The 25,277-nt window shown below is 40.4% G+C and overlaps 1 protein-coding gene across 1 annotated transcript in view; it reads left to right on the forward strand.

Annotated features, from left to right (window-relative positions):
* Positions 1 to 25,277, forward strand: part of TUBD1 (tubulin delta 1) — a 39,189-nt gene that overhangs the window by 3,101 nt on the left and 10,811 nt on the right. Inside the window, exons 3-7 of the mRNA XM_041727096.1 lie at positions 1,036 to 1,183; positions 1,970 to 2,186; positions 3,515 to 3,746; positions 15,283 to 15,447; positions 23,925 to 24,065. Of these exons, the coding sequence (XP_041583030.1) occupies positions 1,036 to 1,183; positions 1,970 to 2,186; positions 3,515 to 3,746; positions 15,283 to 15,447; positions 23,925 to 24,065 (903 nt within the window). The remainder of the gene's footprint in view (positions 1 to 1,035; positions 1,184 to 1,969; positions 2,187 to 3,514; positions 3,747 to 15,282; positions 15,448 to 23,924; positions 24,066 to 25,277) is intronic.

Consider the following 25,277-nt stretch of genomic DNA (forward strand, 5'->3'; position numbering starts at 1 on the left):
TCTGCTTAATTTACCTCCTACATATCTCTTCTCTTTCCATCTTCACTGTCATTGGCTTAGTTCTGGCTCTTGTCCTCTCTTACCTGAATTGTTTCAGGTCCTCTAGTTTCCCTGCCTTGACTCTTGTAAGTCTATCGTATCTATCCTCCACACTGCTGTATTTAGAAAGTCATCTGATGGGGCACCTGGCTGGCTCAGTTGGTAGAACATGCATCTCTTGATCTCAGGAGTTCAAGCCCCACGTTGGGTATAGAAATTACTTAAATAGTAAATTAAAAATAATATAAGTCATCTGACTACTCCTCACCTACTTAACATTTTCAGTGGTTTCACATTATCTTAAAGAAAAAAATTTTAAGCTTTTTAGCACTGAATAACAGAATTTCTTAAGATCTGAGCCCTACCTGCTTTCCATACCCATTCATTACTTCTTCCACCTACCCCCTCCTTCTCCATCTTCTGCTTCAACTATCGTGAGCAGCATGTTGTACCCATGGTATTTCATACATCTGAATGTGCTACTCTATTAATGTTAATTCATCGTGGGTCATATCACATCATACTGTAAGTTTTATCTCTTCCACTAGTCCTTCTAGGGCTAGATTGATGTTGTCCATCTCTGTGTTCCCAGCACAGTATATGGCACATTGTAAGCTCTCAACAGATGTTTGTAGACCTGACCCAGTGATCATTTTAGCCCACATTGATTCATCCTGCTTAGCAGAATGCTAGGCATTATGAACTATCTGCATAGACTTGCTGCTGCCCACTTTAATTTCTAAGAAAAAAAAAATTCTAAGCAATATGACAGATCTTTCTATTCTCAACTTTTGTCTCCCTCTGCCTGTGTCTCTGCCTCTCTCTCTCTCTGTGTCTCTCATGAATAAATAAATAAAATCTTAAAAAAAAATTGTATCCTCAACTTTTGGATTTCTTTTTCTTTTTTTTTTTCTTTTTACCTATAAATTTGTACTCTGAAATAACCCAAATAAGATATATGAAATATTTTTCTTTTGGTCTTTTTTTTCCCTCTAGTTCCAATTGCCCGGGCTGTCCTTGTTGATATGGAACCAAAAGTTATCAATCAAACACTATCAAAGGCTGCCCAGTCTGGCCAATGGAAATATGCCCAGCATTCGTGCTTCTGTCAAAAAGAAGGTTCTGGAAACAACTGGGCCTATGGGTAAGAGTAATTCCTCATGATTTTTAGATTAGATACAGCTACCTGGACAGCATAGTTACAGCTATACTGTTTATATACCAAGCATATAATCTTGAAATTGCTATTTTAAAATTTAGAGGGTGACTTTATCAGAACTTCTTCATTCCATTTCATACATGTCTGTGCTTCAGGTCCAGGTAATGATAAAACCAAAGCTCTCTTGCAACAGGGGTTTCCACTTCTTCCTTGTCATTCTGCCAACTAACTTATTATCAAAACAATATCTTTATCTTTATCTGGCAGGTATTCTAGCAAATAGGAAACACAGCAAGGCAGTAGTACATCCTGGGGTTCTTTGGAGAATTCCAATGCCTGAGTCTTACTTCCAGAAATTCTGATTTAAGTGGTTTATGGTGAAGCCTGGATCTTGGGATTTTTTAAAGCTTCCCTCAGTGATTCTAATGTGCAGCCAAGTTTGAGAACCACTGCTGTAGGAGTATTATGAATATTGAATATTATTTTGCACCATAAACTTGCAGAACAACCTGGTATTGAAGTCTTCAACTATAGGAATGGCCTAGAAAAGAGAATTTTCTGTACCCAGCAGTCCTATTCACCTCTTAAATATATTTAACTTGTATATTTTAAATTTTAAATTTAATCTATCAAGGCACCTGTATCTCTCATGAGAGTTAATTCACATCCATGGGTTTAAAAAACCTTATCTATCCTATATCTTCCTCTCTGCATTGCCTCTTTCTGAGTAAACTGAAAGGTGTTTGTGTTTGTTTCTTTTGTGTTGCATAGTTACTCTGTTCATGGACCCAGGCACGAAGAATCTATAATGAACCTCATCCAGAAGGAAGTAGAGAAATGTGACTCTTTGAGTGGTTTTTTCATCATAATGAGTATGGCTGGGGGCACAGGATCAGGGCTAGGAGCCTTCGTTACACAGAATTTACAAGATCAGTACTCAAACTCTTTGAAAATGAATCAGATTATATGGCCTTATGGAACTGGTGAGGTATGAACATATTAATTGAAAATTTTATATTTTGAGGGTGCCTGGCTGGCTCAGTCAGAAAAGCACATGACTATTGATCTCAGGGTTGTGAGTTCAAGCCCCACAGGGGTGTAGAGATTACTTAAATAAATAAAACTTCTAAAAAAAGAGAAAATTTTAGGGGCAGCCCGGGTGGCTCAGAGGTTTAGCGCCACCTTCAGTCCAGGGCCTGATCCTGGAGACCCAGAATCGAGTCCCACATCAGGCTCCCTGCATGGAGCCTGCTTCTCCCTCTGCCTGTGTCTCTGCCTCTCTCTGTCTCTCTCTCTGTCTCTCTCTCTCTCTCTCTCGTGAATAAATAAATAAAATCTTAAAAAAAGAGAGAAAATTTTATATTTTGTATTTGCAGTGAAATAAATACAGGTAAAAAATTGATCTCCCCCTTTCTTTGGAATGTCAAGTTACTACATCAGGAGTCATTCACCATATAATATGATGACACTTTTGTGAACAATTCGTTCAACTTTGATTAAACTTTTCCAAACACATGAGGTGTCCTTGTTTTAAAAAATTCCAAAGAAGGGGCACCTGGGTGGCTCAGTGGTTGGGCACCTGCCTTTGGCTCAGGGTATGATCCTGGTATTTCGGGATCAAGTTCCACATCAGGCTCCCCACAGGGAGCCTGCTTCTCCCTCCTCCTGTGTCTCTGCCTCTCTCTCTCTCTCTCTCTGTCTATAATAAATAAATAAATAAATAAATAAATAAATAAATAAATAAATAAATAAATCTATCTTAACAAAATATTCTGAAGAAGACAATTGTGCATCTTCTCTCAGGAACCCATTCCTGGGTTAGTCCTGGTGACTATAGCATGTAAAAGACGGACCTTGACATCATGTTGGGGTTCATCATGCCACTGCCAACCTTCCAAGAATTTACCTTTCTTTCCATTTGGAGGAAATTTCTTTATAGGACAATTTCCTGTTGATCAGCCTTGTAAGAAAAATAATAAAACAGAAGTGAGTTAAGTACTATAGGAAATCCTGTAGAAGAAAGTGTGATAGCAATAGTCACTATTTATTGAGACTTTACTATATATAGGACACTGTTCTAAGTGCTTTACTTGCATTCTATCATTAATCCTTACAACTCTAGGAACTAGTAGAATTTTATCCCCGCTGTACAAGTGAGAACATTGAAGCATAGAGAGATTACATGATTCATCCCAAATCATACAGCTAGAAAGTGACAAACCTGGGATTTGAACCCAGGCAGGATGCCTTTAGAATCTACCCTCCTAACTGCTCTTTTCTCTTGCCTTTCTTTTTTTCTGACGCCTTTCTCTCCAGGTTATTGTTCAGAACTACAACTCCGTTTTGACTCTTTCTCACTTATACCGATCTTCAGATGCCCTACTTGTTCATGAAAATGATGCCGTTCATAAGATCTGCGCGAAACTGATGAACATCAAGCAGATCTCCTTTAGTGATATAAACCAAGTCCTTGCGCATCAGTTGGGAAGTGTGTTCCAGCCTACTTATTCTGTGGAAGGTTCATGTCACTACAGAAGAAATCCATTAGGTATTTGTCCCTTTGTACATAATTTGTAGGAAAGTCTTATGTTCTGAACGCCTCAACGTTATTCCCCACTGGGTCCTCCTCTCTGTCCAGAAGCAGACAGAGGGAGAAGCAGGCTCCATGCAGGGAGCCCGACATGGGACTCGAACCCGGGTCTCTAGGATCACACCCTGGGCCGAAGGCAGCGCTAAACCGCTGAGCCACCCCGGGCCGCCCTTTTACAGCAACTCTTTTTTTTTTTTAACAGCAACTTTGACATATAATTCATATACCATACAATTCACTCATTTAAAGTATACAGTTCTATTTTTAGCATATTCACAGAGTTGTGCAACCATTTTCATCACCCCATAAAGAAACCCATCATTCTTTTTTTAGCTTATTTGTCAAGTGGTGCCTTATCAATTTAAATCTTCTAGATGAGGGATGCCTGGGCGGCTTAGCAGGTAAGCACCTGCCTTTGGCCCAGGCATGATCTTGGAATCCCAGAATCGAGTCCCACATCAGGCTCCCTGCATGGAGCCTGCTTCTCTCTCTGCCTATGTCTCTGCCTCTCTCTCTTCTCTCAAACATAATGATCTGCTTAATTTACCTCCTACATATCTCTTCTCTTTCCATCTTCACTGTCATTGGCTTAGTTCTGGCTCTTGTCCTCTCTTACCTGAATTGTTTCAGGTCCTCTAGTTTCCCTGCCTTGACTCTTGTAAGTCTATCGTATCTATCCTCCACACTGCTGTATTTAGAAAGTCATCTGATGGGGCACCTGGCTGGCTCAGTTGGTAGAACATGCATCTCTTGATCTCAGGAGTTCAAGCCCCACGTTGGGTATAGAAATTACTTAAATAGTAAATTAAAAATAATATAAGTCATCTGACTACTCCTCACCTACTTAACATTTTCAGTGGTTTCACATTATCTTAAAGAAAAAAATTTTAAGCTTTTTAGCACTGAATAACAGAATTTCTTAAGATCTGAGCCCTACCTGCTTTCCATACCCATTCATTACTTCTTCCACCTACCCCCTCCTTCTCCATCTTCTGCTTCAACTATCGTGAGCAGCATGTTGTACCCATGGTATTTCATACATCTGAATGTGCTACTCTATTAATGTTAATTCATCGTGGGTCATATCACATCATACTGTAAGTTTTATCTCTTCCACTAGTCCTTCTAGGGCTAGATTGATGTTGTCCATCTCTGTGTTCCCAGCACAGTATATGGCACATTGTAAGCTCTCAACAGATGTTTGTAGACCTGACCCAGTGATCATTTTAGCCCACATTGATTCATCCTGCTTAGCAGAATGCTAGGCATTATGAACTATCTGCATAGACTTGCTGCTGCCCACTTTAATTTCTAAGAAAAAAAAAATTCTAAGCAATATGACAGATCTTTCTATTCTCAACTTTTGTCTCCCTCTGCCTGTGTCTCTGCCTCTCTCTCTCTCTGTGTCTCTCATGAATAAATAAATAAAATCTTAAAAAAAAATTGTATCCTCAACTTTTGGATTTCTTTTTCTTTTTTTTTTTCTTTTTACCTATAAATTTGTACTCTGAAATAACCCAAATAAGATATATGAAATATTTTTCTTTTGGTCTTTTTTTTCCCTCTAGTTCCAATTGCCCGGGCTGTCCTTGTTGATATGGAACCAAAAGTTATCAATCAAACACTATCAAAGGCTGCCCAGTCTGGCCAATGGAAATATGCCCAGCATTCGTGCTTCTGTCAAAAAGAAGGTTCTGGAAACAACTGGGCCTATGGGTAAGAGTAATTCCTCATGATTTTTAGATTAGATACAGCTACCTGGACAGCATAGTTACAGCTATACTGTTTATATACCAAGCATATAATCTTGAAATTGCTATTTTAAAATTTAGAGGGTGACTTTATCAGAACTTCTTCATTCCATTTCATACATGTCTGTGCTTCAGGTCCAGGTAATGATAAAACCAAAGCTCTCTTGCAACAGGGGTTTCCACTTCTTCCTTGTCATTCTGCCAACTAACTTATTATCAAAACAATATCTTTATCTTTATCTGGCAGGTATTCTAGCAAATAGGAAACACAGCAAGGCAGTAGTACATCCTGGGGTTCTTTGGAGAATTCCAATGCCTGAGTCTTACTTCCAGAAATTCTGATTTAAGTGGTTTATGGTGAAGCCTGGATCTTGGGATTTTTTAAAGCTTCCCTCAGTGATTCTAATGTGCAGCCAAGTTTGAGAACCACTGCTGTAGGAGTATTATGAATATTGAATATTATTTTGCACCATAAACTTGCAGAACAACCTGGTATTGAAGTCTTCAACTATAGGAATGGCCTAGAAAAGAGAATTTTCTGTACCCAGCAGTCCTATTCACCTCTTAAATATATTTAACTTGTATATTTTAAATTTTAAATTTAATCTATCAAGGCACCTGTATCTCTCATGAGAGTTAATTCACATCCATGGGTTTAAAAAACCTTATCTATCCTATATCTTCCTCTCTGCATTGCCTCTTTCTGAGTAAACTGAAAGGTGTTTGTGTTTGTTTCTTTTGTGTTGCATAGTTACTCTGTTCATGGACCCAGGCACGAAGAATCTATAATGAACCTCATCCAGAAGGAAGTAGAGAAATGTGACTCTTTGAGTGGTTTTTTCATCATAATGAGTATGGCTGGGGGCACAGGATCAGGGCTAGGAGCCTTCGTTACACAGAATTTACAAGATCAGTACTCAAACTCTTTGAAAATGAATCAGATTATATGGCCTTATGGAACTGGTGAGGTATGAACATATTAATTGAAAATTTTATATTTTGAGGGTGCCTGGCTGGCTCAGTCAGAAAAGCACATGACTATTGATCTCAGGGTTGTGAGTTCAAGCCCCACAGGGGTGTAGAGATTACTTAAATAAATAAAACTTCTAAAAAAAGAGAAAATTTTAGGGGCAGCCCGGGTGGCTCAGAGGTTTAGCGCCACCTTCAGTCCAGGGCCTGATCCTGGAGACCCAGAATCGAGTCCCACATCAGGCTCCCTGCATGGAGCCTGCTTCTCCCTCTGCCTGTGTCTCTGCCTCTCTCTGTCTCTCTCTCTGTCTCTCTCTCTCTCTCTCTCGTGAATAAATAAATAAAATCTTAAAAAAAGAGAGAAAATTTTATATTTTGTATTTGCAGTGAAATAAATACAGGTAAAAAATTGATCTCCCCCTTTCTTTGGAATGTCAAGTTACTACATCAGGAGTCATTCACCATATAATATGATGACACTTTTGTGAACAATTCGTTCAACTTTGATTAAACTTTTCCAAACACATGAGGTGTCCTTGTTTTAAAAAATTCCAAAGAAGGGGCACCTGGGTGGCTCAGTGGTTGGGCACCTGCCTTTGGCTCAGGGTATGATCCTGGTATTTCGGGATCAAGTTCCACATCAGGCTCCCCACAGGGAGCCTGCTTCTCCCTCCTCCTGTGTCTCTGCCTCTCTCTCTCTCTCTCTCTGTCTATAATAAATAAATAAATAAATAAATAAATAAATAAATAAATAAATAAATCTATCTTAACAAAATATTCTGAAGAAGACAATTGTGCATCTTCTCTCAGGAACCCATTCCTGGGTTAGTCCTGGTGACTATAGCATGTAAAAGACGGACCTTGACATCATGTTGGGGTTCATCATGCCACTGCCAACCTTCCAAGAATTTACCTTTCTTTCCATTTGGAGGAAATTTCTTTATAGGACAATTTCCTGTTGATCAGCCTTGTAAGAAAAATAATAAAACAGAAGTGAGTTAAGTACTATAGGAAATCCTGTAGAAGAAAGTGTGATAGCAATAGTCACTATTTATTGAGACTTTACTATATATAGGACACTGTTCTAAGTGCTTTACTTGCATTCTATCATTAATCCTTACAACTCTAGGAACTAGTAGAATTTTATCCCCGCTGTACAAGTGAGAACATTGAAGCATAGAGAGATTACATGATTCATCCCAAATCATACAGCTAGAAAGTGACAAACCTGGGATTTGAACCCAGGCAGGATGCCTTTAGAATCTACCCTCCTAACTGCTCTTTTCTCTTGCCTTTCTTTTTTTCTGACGCCTTTCTCTCCAGGTTATTGTTCAGAACTACAACTCCGTTTTGACTCTTTCTCACTTATACCGATCTTCAGATGCCCTACTTGTTCATGAAAATGATGCCGTTCATAAGATCTGCGCGAAACTGATGAACATCAAGCAGATCTCCTTTAGTGATATAAACCAAGTCCTTGCGCATCAGTTGGGAAGTGTGTTCCAGCCTACTTATTCTGTGGAAGGTTCATGTCACTACAGAAGAAATCCATTAGGTATTTGTCCCTTTGTACATAATTTGTAGGAAAGTCTTATGTTCTGAACGCCTCAACGTTATTCCCCACTGGGTCCTCCTCTCTGTCCAGAAGCAGACAGAGGGAGAAGCAGGCTCCATGCAGGGAGCCCGACATGGGACTCGAACCCGGGTCTCTAGGATCACACCCTGGGCCGAAGGCAGCGCTAAACCGCTGAGCCACCCCGGGCCGCCCTTTTACAGCAACTCTTTTTTTTTTTTTAACAGCAACTTTGACATATAATTCATATACCATACAATTCACTCATTTAAAGTATACAGTTCTATTTTTAGCATATTCACAGAGTTGTGCAACCATTTTCATCACCCCATAAAGAAACCCATCATTCTTTTTTTAGCTTATTTGTCAAGTGGTGCCTTATCAATTTAAATCTTCTAGATGAGGGATGCCTGGGCGGCTTAGCAGGTAAGCACCTGCCTTTGGCCCAGGGCATGATCTTGGAATCCCAGAATCGAGTCCCACATCAGGCTCCCTGCATGGAGCCTGCTTCTCTCTCTGCCTATGTCTCTGCCTCTCTCTCTGTCTCTCATGAATAAATAAATAAAATTTTAAAAATAAATAAATAAAGTAAATCTTCTAGATGCAAATGACTCTATAATGTAGACTCTCCTCAGTACTAATTTCCTTCCCAAATAATTGCCTATCTCAACTTTCTTAATTGCCTCCTGCTTCTTTAAATTTAGATTGTTTTAAATGGATCCATCTTTTTTCCCTGCCCTATCTCCCCAGCTCCCTCTTCCTCAATTTCTATCACCTGGATTTTTCTCCCTGTCTTCATATCTCATTAGTATGTCCAGACCTGTTTGTGCCATCCCTGCCATCGGCCTACCTTCTTCTTCCCCTCCTTCCCAGTCTATCTGACATTGGCCAAGGTTGTCAGTATCTCTCAACAAATACTGCATACTCTCCCTGAATACAAAGCAAACTAGCCTCTTTCTATTCTCTCTCTCTTTCATAAAAACAGAGATAACATAAAATTGACATTGCTGTCTTAAAAGGTGGTCCTAACCCTGCATTCCTTCCTGTTGCCTGCCTCTTCCCCCTATATCCATCTTGCACACTGATTGCAAAAGAGCCTCCCCAATGCACAGATCTAATACTTGTACTTTCATGTTCATCCTGTGCCCAGATTTGTCAGAATTCCTTAGCCTGGCCTCCACCTAATGCCCTGAACCGTAACTTTCTGGCTTCATTACCTACTGCCGCCTCTGCATGGATCCCCACCTACTTTTCATCCTATCTCCACTGTCTTTCTTCAGTCTGTCTTTCCAGCCCTAAACCCTTTGCTTAGTGTTCTTTCTCCTTAGTAATCGCTTCCTCCTTCCCTTCATCACCTCTTTTGAAACTTTACTTGTCCTTCAGTGTCCAATTCAAGTGATGATTTTTCTATAAAGCTTTCCTACCAAGGCCTTAACCTAACCCTCTTTTCTCTGAACTTTATGACATTCTCTATCTCTTTTGTGTCACTTAGTATTTTTTAAGTGTGTTTGCTTATCTTTAAAAGTAACACACGGGGATATCTAGGTGGGCAGTCGGTTAAGGTCTGGCTTTGGCTCAGGTCATGATCATAGGGTCCTGGGATTCAGCCCCGCATCAGGTTCCCTGCTCAGCAGGGAGTCCGCTTCTCCCTCTCTGTCTGCCTCTCCCCCCTGCTCCTGCTCACACTCTCTGTTGCTCTCTCTCTTTCTCTCTCAAATGAAAAACAAATAAGTAACACACACACACACACACACACACACACCTATTCAAGGAGTGCAAAAGAATATACAATCAAAAATAAGTGTCCTCCTCACCCTTTCCCAGATGCTACCACTGTAAACTAACACCATGTGTTTCCTTAGAGGGGAATACTGTCATGTACATATTATGTAGTCCCACTCATTTTCAGCTTCCTTAGAGACCTGTGTCTTGTTAATTTCTGTTTATGTCATAGTACTTACCATATTGCACATCTGTTTACTCAACCAATATTTCTTGACTTCCTGCTATGTGCCAATCACTATGCTAAATGTTGGGGATCCAGTGGGAGCCATTGCAGGCATTGTGTTCACTGTGAAATGTGAAAGAGAAACATTAAGCAAATAAAGCACACCAAGAACATATAATTAAAAACTGAGTTAAGAAAAAAAAAAAAAAAGAAACTGAGTTAAGTGCTCCAAAGGATAGAAGTACAGTTTCAAGAGAATGTGTCACAAAGGAATCAAACTTAGGCTGAAGGGGACAGAAAAGGCTGCCCTGAGGCCATAACACTTGAGCCCAGAGCTGGACAAGGACTCGGAGATGACTGGCCCAAGGGAGGGAGGAGCCAGTAGCTCGTGCAGAGGTAATAGCATGTACAGAGGCCTTGCAGCAGAAGGAAGCCTGGCACGTCCAACAAAGAAGTCCAGTGGCACTGGAGCACAGAGAATGGTATAAGGGGTGGGTGGCTGAAATCTGAGGCTAAAGTGGTAAGCAGGGACAGGCCTTGCAGGTCCTCGTGAGCTGTTGAAAGGCCTTTCCCAAAGAATGGGGGAAAGCTGCTGGAAGATTTTAAGCAGGTTGGTGACATAATCACTTTTACTTTTGAAAAATCCACTGGACTGCCTGTGCATAGCTGATTGGAGGCTGAGTCTGCGGCTAATCTAGTCATTCCTCACTGGACCTTACTGAGAAAGTAAAGGTCTTTAGCCACACAGGAGCTCTCTCTACAGCCTCACTATGTTTGCAAACCTTACTTTGCTGTCTGGGCTCACCTTTGCATTTCACCTGGTATCACAGTGGGAGAAGTGTCCTGTTCCTATCAAAAGCCAATCTTGCTTGGCTTCTGGGTCCCATTCCCTGTACTTTCTCAGGGACTTAATTTTTTTTTTTTTTTTTTTTTAAGATTTTATTTGGGCAGCACGGGTGACTCAGCGGTTTAGTGCTGCCTTCAGCTCAGGGCCTGATCCTGAAGACCGGGGATCAAGTCCCACATCGGGCTCCTTATTTATTTATTCATGAGAGACAGAGAGAGAGAGGCAGAGACACAGGCAGAGGGAGAAGCAGGCCCCATGCAGGGAGGCCGATGTGAGACTTGATCCCCGGTCTTCAGGATCAGGCCCTGAGCTGAAGGCGGCACTAAACCGCTGAGCCACCCATGGATCCCCGACTTAATTCTTTACTCATCTTTTGTCCTTCCATGCATCTTTCCTGGATTGCTGCCATTACATCTACTCTCTGGCACCTCTCACACTAAAAATACTCTCCTTTGACCTCACCTCTAGTGATTGAACCCATTTCTCTGTTATTCTTTAGAACAATGCAAGGGGTGTCTGTCCTTGCTATCCTCCGGTCTTCCTCATTTCTTTACTCTTCAACCCACCCTGCCCTAGTTTCTCCCCTACCACTCTTCTGAAATTGCCTTTTACAAGTCACAAGCATGTCCACATCGCCAGATTCAGTGACACTTCGCTGTCCTCATTTCTATCAGCCTATCAGTAGAAATTGGCATGGTTGACCTTTGTCTTCCAAATCTTCCCTTTGTTTTTTGTGACCTCCCTCTCCTGATTTCCCTTCTATTTCACTGACTACTTCTTTTATTCCTTTCTTTCCTCCTCTTCTGGCCTGTTTCCCAAGCTCGAAATGCTAGTCTTGGACCCTCTCTCTAATAACTGGCTCGGTTCCATGATTCTAAACACCATTTGTATTCTCTAACCTACTGGTTTATCTCCAATTCCAACCAATTCCCTGAGCTCCAGATTTCTATATCCAGCAGCCTTTCTGCATGATATCTGTCTGTACACATTTCGTGGTCATCTTCTACATAATATGTCTAAAACAGCTTTCCCCCATAAGCTTGTTTCTTTTTCACTCCCTCAGTTGCTCAGTTTTAAAACCTTAGATCCAGAGCTCTAAGAAGCCTACCGGAGGAAAAAAAAAAGGATTCTAAAATCTTAGGTCCAGATTTCTTGCAGTAAAGTCTACCATTGCCTCAGTTGTATGTGGTTCATCTTCTGTCTTCCAGATTCCCTTCTCTCTTGTCATTCTCCCTCATTCACCCGCACAGCCTCAGGGGCCTCATTACTTGTCCTACAGCCCAGCTCATTCTCACCAGGGTGTCTGTTCTTGCAGTCCTCATCAACTTCCTGCTCCTTTGACTGGGAATGTTTTCAAAGCCACTTCCCTTCCATTTTTCCAGTTTCAGGTTGCTGTGAGTTCCTTAACATGGCTTTTCATGATGAGTGTCTATAATATCATCTCGTTTGTTTCCTTCCCAGCTTTTATTATTCTCTGGCATCGTTCTGTTCATTTATTACCATTTTTATTCTTTGTTTCTAACTACTAGAATACAGGCTCTCTGAAGAGCCTTGTCAGCTTTGCTCATCACTATGTCCCTTGTCCTCAGAACAGTACCTCTCATATAATCAGTCCTTGCTAAGTGGGACTAAACAAATAGAGCTAAAGAGGATAGATTTGGGAGAGATTGGGGATGGGGTAAAATGCAAAGATCTAGGTGATGGATTAGATCTGAAAAATAACAGAAAGGGTGGTACAGAGCACAATTCAAGGGGCCCTGGTTTACGTAACAGTGTAGATTGTTCACTAGACCCTATTTACTAGAGTTGGGAACAGTGAAAAAGGATCTGGTTTGTGGAGCACAGTACAGGGTAGGGAAAGCGGTGGGTCTTAGACATCTTGAGTGTGAAGTGCCTTTGCCATATCTAAATGGAAATGTCATATGAGAAGTTAGCTGGAGGATAGCTTACCTGGTCTTCCCACTTCAACCTTTGCCATCCTGTGGGATGGCCTTTTCTTAAGTATAACGACCAGACTGAACTCTGGCTTTACTTATCTAAAAGGTTAAATCCTATTAGATCCTGTTATTCTCCTACTCAAAACCTTTAAGAGGGGCAGCCCGGGTGGCTCAGTGGTTTAGCGCTGCTTTCAGCCCAGGGCGTGATCCTGGAGACCCAGGATTGAGTCCCACGTCAAGTTCCCTGCATGAAGCCTGCTTCTCCCTCTGCCTGTGTCTCTGCCTCTCTCTGTGAGTCTCTCTCATGAATAAATAAATAAAATCTATATAAAAAAAAAAAAACCTTTAAGAGGTTTCCCATCTTACCCAGAGTTAAAGCCAGTGTTCTTGGAATCACATGTAAGACTGCTCTGCCTGACTTCCCACTGCTTTCTTGATCTTATATCCTGTTACTCACTCTCTTCCCGCCACATTAGCCTCCATGGTGTTTCTCAGGTATGTCTGTTGTGCTCCAGAGTCTCTGCCCCGAGTGACCCAAGATATCCACATGGCTCCACTCAGGTGTTTGAGGAGATGGCACCTTTACCACAAAGCATCAGCATTGGTGGACATCGGTGTTTGACATCTAAATTCTGAGTGGTCCAATCTGTGATATGGGATGACTTTCTATAGCTGTACTTTAACAGGCACAGAGAATGTGAGGAGTGGAGCTGATCCAAGATTGGATTTTCACTAGAAAGATTTGATGAAGAGACAAAGGCAGGTAACTGGGTAAGAAGAGAAGTGAAGCAAGGGGAATACTAACGGACTGAGAAGTCAGGAGGTCCATGGATTAGTTTGTCTTAGTCCATTTAAGCTGCTGTCACCAAAGTGCTATATACTAGGTGACTTATATAAACAACATAAATTTATTTCCCATGGTTCTGGAGGCTGGAAAGTCCAAGATCAAGTTACTGGTAGTAGTCTGGTAAGGGCCTGTTTCCTGGTTCTCAGATGACCATCTTCTCATTGCGTCCTCACATGGCAGGAAGAGCTAGAGAGCTCTGTAGGGCCCCTTTTATAAGGGCACTAATCCCATTTATGAGGGCTCCACCCTTACCATACCATCACCTCAGGGGTTAGGATTTGCATATATGAATTTGAGGGGGGAACAAACCTTTAGTCCATAACAGGATCTCAACAAGGTCCCAGAATGGTTAAAATGAGAGTAGGTGAACAAGAAGGCTAGAGATAAAAGCAGATTATGACAGTTAATAATTCATGTATTTGTACTCAGGCTATGTTTGTTGACTGTTATTTATTTGTGCTATGCAATAAATTCAACTCTAGGTATTTTGCAAAAAAAAGCCTCTTATGTTTAGAGGAAACTCCATTAGCCATAAGATCAATTTGTGCAGCACTTTGTAGATGTTTGTGTCAAAATCTGCTTTTCCTTAGGATATAGGATATGAGTTTGTACTGTTACAAAATTTACATTTCATGTTGTTATAGTAATATATTTTTCTCTCTCCTCTAGTTTTTTTCTATGAATATATAAAACAGCTCTGAGTGTAGAACAGATTAGCCTTTCTCCATAATCCTGTTTCATTACAAATATAAGTTTCTAAAGATAAGCATATTCTTGTCTTTAGGAATCACTAATCTTGTCTTTTTCCCTAGTAGAATTTGATTTAAAAGGTTCTAATTATCATTTAACTAGATAAAATAAGAGAGCTAGGAAAATTTCTTTAAAAAAATATATTTTATTTACTTATTTGAGAGAGATTAAGCACGAGCAAGGGAAGAGGCAGAGGGAGACTCCGCGGAGCAGGGAGCTCAATGTGGGGCTCAATCCTAGGACTCTGGGATTGTGACCTGAGCTGAAGGCAGATGTTTAACCAGCTGAGCCACCCATGCGCCCCTAGGAAAATTTCTAAAGGAATATTTAGTGACTATAGAATGATGATAAAAGCATATTAGCTCTCATGCTTACTTTATTTTCCTGAAGTGTAGCTAAATATTTTATTCATGTTTCCAGTTTCTTAGTTTCTAAATTCTTGTTTCCTTTTTGGCAAAGTGTCTTTTTTCACTCATGCTAAAATAGGGGCCAAAATATGTGATCTGACATAGACATTGTCTCCAAATTTTTATTTACATTTTTTATTTTAAGCAATTTGGCCTTGGAGGAGAAAATATGTTTGGCCCCCAAACCATCAAACCATAGTTGTATATGAGCCAATGGAAACATGGAATTTAAGTCTAGTTCAGGGTGGCTCAGTCGGTTAAGGGGTCTGTCTTTGGCTCAGGTCATGATCTCGGGGTCCTGGGATTGAGCCCTGCTTAGGACTCTCTGCTCAGCAGGGAGCCTGCTTCTCTCTCTGCCTCTCTTCCTGCTTGTGTGCTTTATCTCTCTGTGTCAAATAAATAAACAACATCTTTTTAAAAATATATATTTTTTAAAAGTTTAGTTCAGATTTTTTTTCTTTACAGGAGACTTAATGGAGAATTTAGTTCCCCATCCTGAATTCAAGATGCTGGGTATTCGTAACATTCCTCAAATGTCTGAGAACTCACTGACATACAGCACGTTTACTTGGGCTGGCCTCCTCAAACATCTGAGACAGATGCTCATTTCTAATTCAAAAATGGAAGAAGGTAAGGGGTATTTTAAAAATATGCAAGCCACAACCTGGGAAAGGTGCCTGTACTGGAATTCTCAGCATAAACTTGCTTGGGCCAGTCGAAATAATGGTGCCTTCTTCTGGTCAGAGAACCGCCTACAAAAACCCACTAAGACATCCCAGGAGAGCTTCTTAATCACTTTACAGTTTCATTTCCCAAAGTGAAAAAAATTCAGAGGAGCATGACATTTTTTTTAAAGTTTGTTTGTTTGTTTGTTTGTTTTTAGTAATCTCTACACCCAACATGAGGCTCAAGCTCACTACCCTGAGATCACGAGTCGCAAGCCAGCTGCCCCTATTTTATTTATTTTATTTTTATCAAAGTAATACATGAACATACCTTTTAAAAAATCAAATAGTCAAAACTCATCAAGTGTATACTTATATCCATACATTGCATTGAATGTAAATTATATCTCATTTTTTAAAAAAGCCAAGTAATTATCCAATATGAATTTATAATGAGGAAAAGAGCAGTTCCCTGTCTTACACTTCCCCACTGCCCAGATGAAACTGCTTTCCATATTTCTAAGTATCTTGCTTATGCTGTTACTTATTTTCTGGTTTATTTATTTTTTATTTTTTAAAAACTATTTATTTATTTATTCATGAGAGACACAGAGGCAGAGACATGAGCAGAGGGAGATGCAGGCTCCCTCTGGGGAGCCTGATACAGGACTCGATCCCAGGACCCTGGGATCACGCTCTGAGCCGAAGGAAGATACCCAACTACTAAGCCACCCAGCCATCCTTTCAGGTTTAGATATTATCAGTTGCCTTCCTTTTTTTTTTTTTTTTTTTTTAAGATTCTATCTATTTATTCATGAGAGACACACAGAGAGAGAGGCAGAAACACAGGCAGAGAGAGAAGCAGGTTCCATGCAGGGAGCCTGATGTGGGACTCGATGCCGGGACTCCAGGATCACACCTTGGGCTAAAGGCAGACGCTCAACCACTGAGCCACCCAAGTATCCCCATCAATATGAAATTAAGAATTGAATTTTATACTTCCTCTGTACTCTCTCTCTCTCTCTCCCTCCCTCCCCACTTCCTACCATATGGTTATAACATACTGTTGAATTAGGTTAATTTTCAGTGCTTATATTACTTTTGATAGGTAAATATTATTTACAACTGAGCCAGATTCATTACCTGTTTGGAAATATCCCTTTAGGAGACCTCATCTTCTTTTTCTTTTCTTTTTTTTTTTTTTTAAAGATTTTATTTATTTATTCATGAGAGACCCAGAGGAGAGGCAGAGACACAGGCAGAGGGAGAAGCAGGCTCCATGCAGGGAGCCCGATATGGGACTCGATCCCGGGACCCTGGGATCACGCCCCCTCTTTTAGAGGCTCAACCGTTGAGCCACCCAGGCGTCCCTTCTTTTTCTATTTAAAGATTTTATTTGGGCAGCCCCGGTGGTGCAGCGGTTTAGCGCCGCCTGCAACCCAGGGTATGATCCTGGAGACCCAGGATTGAGTCCCATGTCAGGCTCCCTGCATGGAGCCTGTTTCTCCCTCTGCCTGTGTCTCTGCCCCTCTCTCTCTGAATAAATAAATTAAAAATCTTAAAAAAAAAAAAGATTTTATTTGAGAGATTGAAAGAGAGAGAGAGAGAGAGGGCATGAACAGGCAGGGGTGCAGGATGTGAGGCACAGGGAGGATAATGAGGAGCCTGACTCCAGGGCTCCATCCAGGGACTCCAGGGCCAAGACCTGAGCCAAAGGCAAATGTTTAATCCACTAAGACACCAGGCGCCCCAGCCATCATCGTCTTGTCCCAGACTGTCCTGGTTGCTCTCCAGGCTTGATGAGCAGCTAACACTGAAATCGCCACCTCATTTTCTATTCTGATTTCCTAGATTTCATGTCTACCTTTGTTGTTTTGTTTTTGTTGGTTTATTTCCTCGTGTTGATAGGCTATACTCTCCAGAAGCTTCCTAAGAAAAATAAAAAGTACAGGGAAGGCATATATATATATATATATATATATATATATATATATATATATATATATATATATATATATATTCCAGCCATTATTTGTCATTTTTGCTCAGAATTTTAAAAGCATTGTTCTGTTCTCTTCCAGCCTCCAATGTTGCTGTGAAGTCCCATGTCAGTCTGATTCCTAATCCTGTTTTGTTCTCTCTTAAATCTTTTAGGATTTCCTCTTTGTATCTAACATTCTGGAATTCCTCACTGTGGATCTTCCATTGATCTCAGTATAATGTAAGCTTTAGGAGGGCAGGGATTTCTGTCTGTTTTGTTTACTGCTCTATCTTCAGAGCCTGGAAGGCCGGGCCCAGCACTTAGTTTGGTGGAGGCCAGAACCTCACTGGTTTAGCCTTCCTGGAGCGACAGCTTCTAGTATGGGGGGGTGGAGGGGGCACGTCCTCTGCTGCCGGGAGTGAGGAAGCATCTAAGGCTTTCACCACTTGGCATGTAGATCTTTAATCCTCTCATTTCCCCCTCTTTTAGAAGTACCTGGCCTGCTTTCAGGACCTTACTGTGGGCAGAAGTTTCAGCTTTCCCTGAAGTCACCACTAATTCATTTGCTTTCCAGCTTCCAAAATGTTGTTCCCATTATCTTCTCTTCCCTTCCTTGTTCTTTTGTTTATGCCTTTTAAAAATGTCCCTGTAAGGTGCGCCTGGGTAGCTCAGTCAGTTTTCTTCTGCCTTCGGCTCAGATCTTGATCTCAGGGTCCTGAGATTGAGCCCCACATTGGGCTCCCTGCTCAGCGAGCAGTCTGCTTCTTCCTGTCCCTGCTGCTCCACTGGCTATGTGTCTGTGTGTACGCTCTCTCTCTCTCTCTCTCTCTCTCTCTCTCTCATAAATAAATAAAATCTTTAAAAAAAAAAAAGTCCCTGTTTGATTTGAGGAGAGAGTGATAGTAGACTGGTATGTTCAGTCTGTCATGTTTAACTGGATGGAAATCACTACTACCAGTGATTTTTTTAGTAGCATATATTTTATCACAAATAACAATAACTTAGGTTTCAATACTATGAAAGTGGATGGATTTCTTCTGTTTTACATACTAGTCATATACTTTATCACTAGATTATAGTTGTTTGAGGTTTGGAGAGAAATAGAAAGGTTACATCTTAAAGGAATGCTTACCAAATTTTTTGGCCTTGGTACCTGTTTTTCTAGTAATACCTGTTAACATCTCAAGGAGCACAGTGTTCCTCAGTTATAGTATAAGACAAGCTGCTCTGAGCTCTCTTAGGTCAATAAACCATAGTTCGCTTAGTCATTTTCCCATGCAGGACTTTGAATGTCAACATGTTTTCACAGTTATAGATATAGCTTTGAAGTATTTTCATATATTTGAGTATATATGAATAAATATATTTATGTCACGAAGCAGGTTGAGGCAAATAGCTTTAAAAATGCTCATATAAAAAAAAATGCTCATATAGGGGATCCCTGGGTGGCTCAGCGGTTTAGAGCCTGCCTTTGGCCTGGGGCGCTATCCCAGAGTCCCAGGATCGAGTCCCACATCGAGCTCCCTGCATGGAGCCTGCTTCTCCCTTTGCCTGTGTCTCTGCCTCTCTCTCTTTCTATGTCTATCATCAATCAATCAATCTATTAAAAAAATTCTCATATATTAGGCTGCTCCTTATGAAGATTGACCCTATTAATATCACCATCAGCCAGGTATGTATCTGTTTCCACATGTCCTGGCAACGAAAGGAATGAATGTTCCCAGAGGGAACTAGGAGAACTTACCATGTCTTTTGTGACCTACCTTTGGAAGTCACACGCCATTGTTTTTGTTTTTGTTTTTTTTTAGTTTTAATTTTATTTAAGTAATCTTTACACCCAATGTGGGGTTCAAACTCAACAACCCTAAGATCAAGAGTTACATGCTGCACCAACTGAGCCAGCTAGGATCCCCACGTGCCATCATTTCTGCATCATCCTTTAGGTTATTAAGGTTGTTAAGCACTATGCCATGTGGGAAGAGACCACATAAGGGTCGTATACCAGGAGGGAAGGATCATTGGAGTTCATCTGGGAGGCTGGCTACCACTATCCACCCTCTGCCTCCTACTGAATCATGTCTTCCCAAATGCAGAATGGGCTTAACCTCTCCCAAAGCCCTTTAGCACATCAGGTTAAATTCCAGAATCTTGTCATCTAAAACCAGGTCCAGGTACAGATTTACACTCCTCAGGTGAGACTTTTTTTTTTTTTTTTTTGGTATAGCTCTTTGTTTTTTGGGGATTTTTTTTTTTTTTTAAGATTTCATTTATTTATTCATGAGAGATACAGAGACAGAGAGAGGCAGAGACACAGGCAGAGGGAGAAGCAGGCTCCACACAGGGAGCCTGATGTGGGACTCGATCCCGGGACTCCAGGATCACACCCTGGGCCAAAAGCAGGCGCCAAACCACTGAGCCACCCAGAGATGCCCGATATTTTTGTTTTTGTTTGAGTATAGTTCTTTGAGTACAGTTCCTCACACCCCCCTCCTGCCCCCGATCAATAGACAATGGTTAAATAGGCATAGCATAACTGGTAGATAGCCTCCTTAAAAAGGGGGAAATGGAAGGCACATAGGAATCATTGGCCCTTAACAATTCAGCAGGGCACATCCTGGCAGTTTCTTGATTACAGTGTGAGGCCTGTGAATAATTTTTCATGACTTTAGGCTTGGCTCTCTGAACCAAGCTACATTATAATTTCCTTCCTTCCTTCCTTCCTTCCTTCCTTCCTTCCTTCCTTCTTTCCTTCTTTCCTTCTTTCCTTCTTTCCTTCCTTCTTCTCTTTTTCTCTCTCTTTCTCTACCCACAATGTGGGGCTTGATATCACAACCCCAAGATCAAGAGTTGCCTACTTGGAACACCTCGGTGGCTCAGTCAGTTAAGCATCTGACTCTTGATTTTGGCTCAGGTCATGATCATAGGGTTGTGAGACTGAGGCCCATGTTGAGCTCCATGCACAGTGGGGAGTCTGCTTGAGATTCTCTCTCTGCCCCTCCCACCCCCACTCATGCACGCTCTCTCTCTCTCAAAATAAATAAATACATCTTTTTAAAAAAGAAAGAGGGGATCCCTGGGTGGCTCAGCGGTTGAGAGCCTGCCTTTGGCCCAAGGTGTGATCCTGGAATCCCGGGATCGAGTCCTGCATCCAGCTCCCTGCATGGAGCCTGCTTCTCCCTCTGCCTGTGTCTCTGCCTCTCTCTGTGTATCTCTCATGAATAAATAAATAAAATCTAAAAAAAAAAAAGGGGATCCCTGGGTGGCTCAGCGGTTTGGCGCCTGCCTTTGGCCCAGGGCGCGATCCTGGAGTCCCGGGATCGAGTCCCGTCTTGGGCTCCCGGCGTGGAGCCTGCTTCTCCCTCCTCCTGTGTCTCTGCCTCTCTTTCTCTCTCTCTATGTTTATCATAAATAAATAAATCTTTAAAAAAAAATCTTAAAAAAATAATAAAAATAAAAAATAGAAAGCAAGCAAGCAAGCTCTCCTAAAGCCATCTGCCCTATCAATCGAGACTTTTTGCCCTCTACAACCAAGGTACATTTGCCATCCTGGATATTCTCTTTGCCTGTCTCCTGGGTTGGGTATTCTGCTGTGAAGGTTTAGGCAAAGCCCAAGTGATCTGGTGAAAGAAGAGGGGTTTTTATGGGTTTTAGTAGATCTCTCTGGTTTCAGTATGTACCTTGTCCTTAACTCTGCCTTGGTTCTCCAGACCAGAGACCCTCAATCATATCCTCTCCAGAAAATAAATCTTTAGTTTTATACTAGAGTAGTGAAGAGGCAGTCATTCTAAAGAGGCACATTCCTTAATCAGGAGTCAAATGTTGATGGTTCTCTACCTGATAGCAAAGCTAGTATAAGAGCCAACAACTTACTGTTTCCATGGATTCCCTTAAAGAATGCTACATCACTGGGATACCTGGCTCAGTGGTTGAGTGTCTGCCTTTGGCTCAGGGCGTGATCCGAGGGCCCAGGGATTGAGTACCGCATCGGGGTCCCCACAAGGAGCCTGCTTCTCCCTCTGCCTATGTCTCTGCCTCTCATTCTGTGTCTCTTATGAGTAAATAAATAAAATCTTAAAAAAAAAAAAACATTATGTCACCAATGCTCTGGAGAGACAGAGGATAATAATGTGTGAAAAAAAAATTGGCATCATTATTGCTGAGTCAAAAAGTAATTAAGTCACTAAATGTGAAAACATTTTTGGAAAACCTTAACCAATTTATTTTGTTATATGTGTTTTTTATGGATGCTCAAGAGTGATAGGATTTTTAAAAATCTAAACCTAATTTACTCTAAAAGAACTCTTTCAATAAGAATGAAATTGAATGATCTAAGTGAATCATTTAATTGACATAATTTGACAACATTTTTTTCTTATAATCAGTGGTGTCTTGGAAGCAAATACAATGTTATGGATTTATATACCATTTTTGTTACATAGATTGCAAATATTTTTGTCCATCATTTTTGTCTTCTGTATGGTATTTTTTTGTATGGTATTTTGTATGGTATTTTGTATGGTACCTTTTATTTCTAATATAGAGTGATGAATTATCTAACAATTATAGCTTTTACAGCATGTCATAAATATTGAAATATTTTTTTTTAATTTTTTTTTAAATTTTTTTATTTATTTATGATAGTCACAGAGAGAGAGAGAGAGGCAGAGACACAGGCGGAGGGAGAAGCAGGCTCCATGCACCGGGAGCCTGATGTGGGATTCGATCCCGGGTCTCCAGGATCGCGCCCTGGGCCAAAGGCAGGCGCCAAACCGCTGCGCCACCCAGGGATCCCTGAAATATTTTTATTGCTGGGTGATTTATATACCATAGCCTTCACCTATGATAAGAGTACAATCTAGTGATTTTTTAGTAAATTTTCAGAGTTATACAACTGTTATCAGAAGCTAGTTGTAGAACATGTCCATCACTTCAAAAAGATCCTTGTGTTCATTTTAAGGCAATTCCCATTTTTTATTCCTAGTGTCAAACAACCACTTGTATGTTTTCTTTTTCTATAGATTTTCCTATTTTGGACATATGTAAATTGAATGATACAACATACAATCTTTTGTGTCTGACCTTTTTTCACTTAATGTCTTTGAATTTCATCCATGTCATAGGATATGTATCAGTAGTTCATTCTTTTGTATTGCTGAGTAGTAGTATTTCATTATGTGGCTATACCACATTTTGTTCGGATGTCCAACAGCTGGTGGACATTTAGCTTGTTTTCACTTTGTGTCTATTATGAATACTGCTGCTGTGTACGTTGTATTCAGTCTTTGTGTGGACATATGTTTTCAGTCTATTGATTATACACCTATAAGTGGTAATGGTGGGTCAAAGGATGAGTCTGTGTTTAACATTTTGTAGAACTGCTATACTCCTTCCAAAGTGGCTGCAGTATTTTATATTCTCATAGTTTAAGAGGGTTTCAGCTTCACCACATCTGTGCTAACACCTGACATTGTTAGTCTTCTTGATTATAGCCTTTTTGATGGGTGTGAAGTAGTGTCTCCTTGTGGTTTCAGTTTGCATTTTCCTAATGCAAAAGATGTTGAGCATCTTTTCCTGTGCTTGTTGGATTTGTTTATCTTTTTTCGGTAAAATTTCCATTCAAACATCTTTTTGATTTTTAAATTGGCTTGTCTTATTATTGAATTCAGCATGCAAACATTTTTGGTTTCTTGTGTTTCTATTTTTGCTGAAAATCAGTCTGTTACTCTGTGCTGAATTTTATCCCTATCTGACATATATAAGAGGATTTTCTTCATATTTCCATATGACTGGTCAGTTTTCAAACTTTTTGCTTTGTGTTTGTACATCCCTAACATTTTTGTATGTGTCCTGTATGTTTGCACAGGCATATAGAGTAAGGTTCACCCTTTTTAGGTGTATGGTTCTATGAATTTTAACAAACTTCTATAATGTGTAACCTCCATTACAATTGAGATAGAGGATTTCCATCATCCCAAAATGATGGAGGATCATCATTCATACTCATCTGTAGGCACTCTTTTCCCCTCAACTCCAGCCCCCAGGAACTACTGATCTGAATTTTTTTCCTATGGTTTTGCCTTTTCTAGAATGTCCTATAAATGGAATCATATGGTACATAATTTTCTGAGTCAAGCTTGTTTCACTTAGCATAACACTTTTGAGATTTATCCATGTTGTTTGTTACATTTATCAGTAATTTCTGTTTTTTTGGTGAAGAGAATTCCATTGTATGTATCTATCACCACCATTTAATACTCTACAAAGAATAATTTATGCCTTTCTCAGGATTGGATAGTTGGAATCATTTCAGGTAAACCAGATAAGAATTTTTAAACATTTAGTAGAAAAAAGCAACTTTACTTACTAAATAAAAATTTATGTAAAATAAACATACTATAATATATTTTTCTCTTCTTGCTCAGAGCTATTTATAAAGTCTCTTGCTTTTTTTCCTTTGGCAGGTATTAATTGGCAGATACGGCCTCCTTTACCAGGACTTCCTACTCTTGGTAAAGTGTCTCTCAACAGGGAGCTTCATTTTAACACTTCCATTGCTAATTTGGTCATCCTTCGTGGGAAAGATGTACACAGTGCAGATCTGGGTAAGCAGAAATTAAGATGAAATTAATATATACATTTTGTACATGTACATGGTAACATTTCTTTTTTTAAAAAAGGAAGTCTCCAGGGATGCCTGGGTGGCTTAGTGGTTGAGTGTCTGCATTCAGCTCAGGGCCAGGGCATGATCCTGGAGTTCCAGGATTAAGTCCCACGTCGAGCTCCCTGCAGGGAACCTGCTTCTCCCTCTGCCTATGTCTCTGCCTTTCTCTGTCTCTCATGAATAAATAAAGTCTTTAAAAAAAAAAAAAAAAAGGAAGTCTCTGAATTTATTTTTTTAAAGATTTTATTTATTTATTTGACAGAAAGAGAGAGAGGGAGAAGTAGGCTCCCTGCAGAGACCCTGGGATCATGACCTGAGCCAAAGGCAGACGCTTAACCCACTGTCACCCAGGCACCCCCCTAAATTTATTTTTAAAGAAAGGAAAATAATAATTATGTGTTTTAGTGGCAAAATATAACCATTATATTGGTATGTGACTGGACACCAAAACCAGATGTGATTGAAAAAAGATATGAGTTTAATTCATTTTTCTAAACCTTACTGTTCTTACTGTACTGGCCTTATGGCTTCCTCCTTATAGTCCAAGACATCTGTTTGAGCTTTAGCTATCAAATCACATAGGAATGAGCAAAAGAGAGCATGCTGCCCACCTCCTGCTAGGGTTGCACACCACACTAGTGTTTATATACCTTTGATTGGGACTGACTCATGTGCTACACCTAGCTGCAGGGGTGGCCATGACCACAATTAAAATTTGAGGGTTTTGTCACTAAAGAAAGGGAGAACAGGTAATGTAGCACAGGTAATGTAGCACAGGTACAACTAATGTGACAGCATTTTGTTATAAAAATTTTCAGGAAGTTCAAAGAACAGAACTTTTATCAGCTTTGCGTTTCTATGGCAGATCTGCAGGCTTGCCTTATCTTTATTTGATGATTTTCTTTCTTTTTTTAGAGATTTATTTATCTATTTGAGAGAGAGAGTGCCCATGCAAGTGTCAGGGAGAGGCAGAGGGACAGAATCTCAAGCAGACTCCACGCTGAGCACAGCGTGCTCATTTACTTATGAATAAATAAATAAAATCTTTTAAAAAATATTTTATTTATTCGTGAGAGACAGAGAGAGAGGCAGAGACACAGGCAGAGGGAGAAGCAGACTCCATGCAGGGAGCTCGATGTGGGACTCGATCCTG

This window comes from Vulpes lagopus, chromosome 12 (assembly GCF_018345385.1).
Source record: "Vulpes lagopus strain Blue_001 chromosome 12, ASM1834538v1, whole genome shotgun sequence".
Taxonomy (NCBI): Eukaryota; Metazoa; Chordata; class Mammalia; order Carnivora; family Canidae; genus Vulpes; species Vulpes lagopus.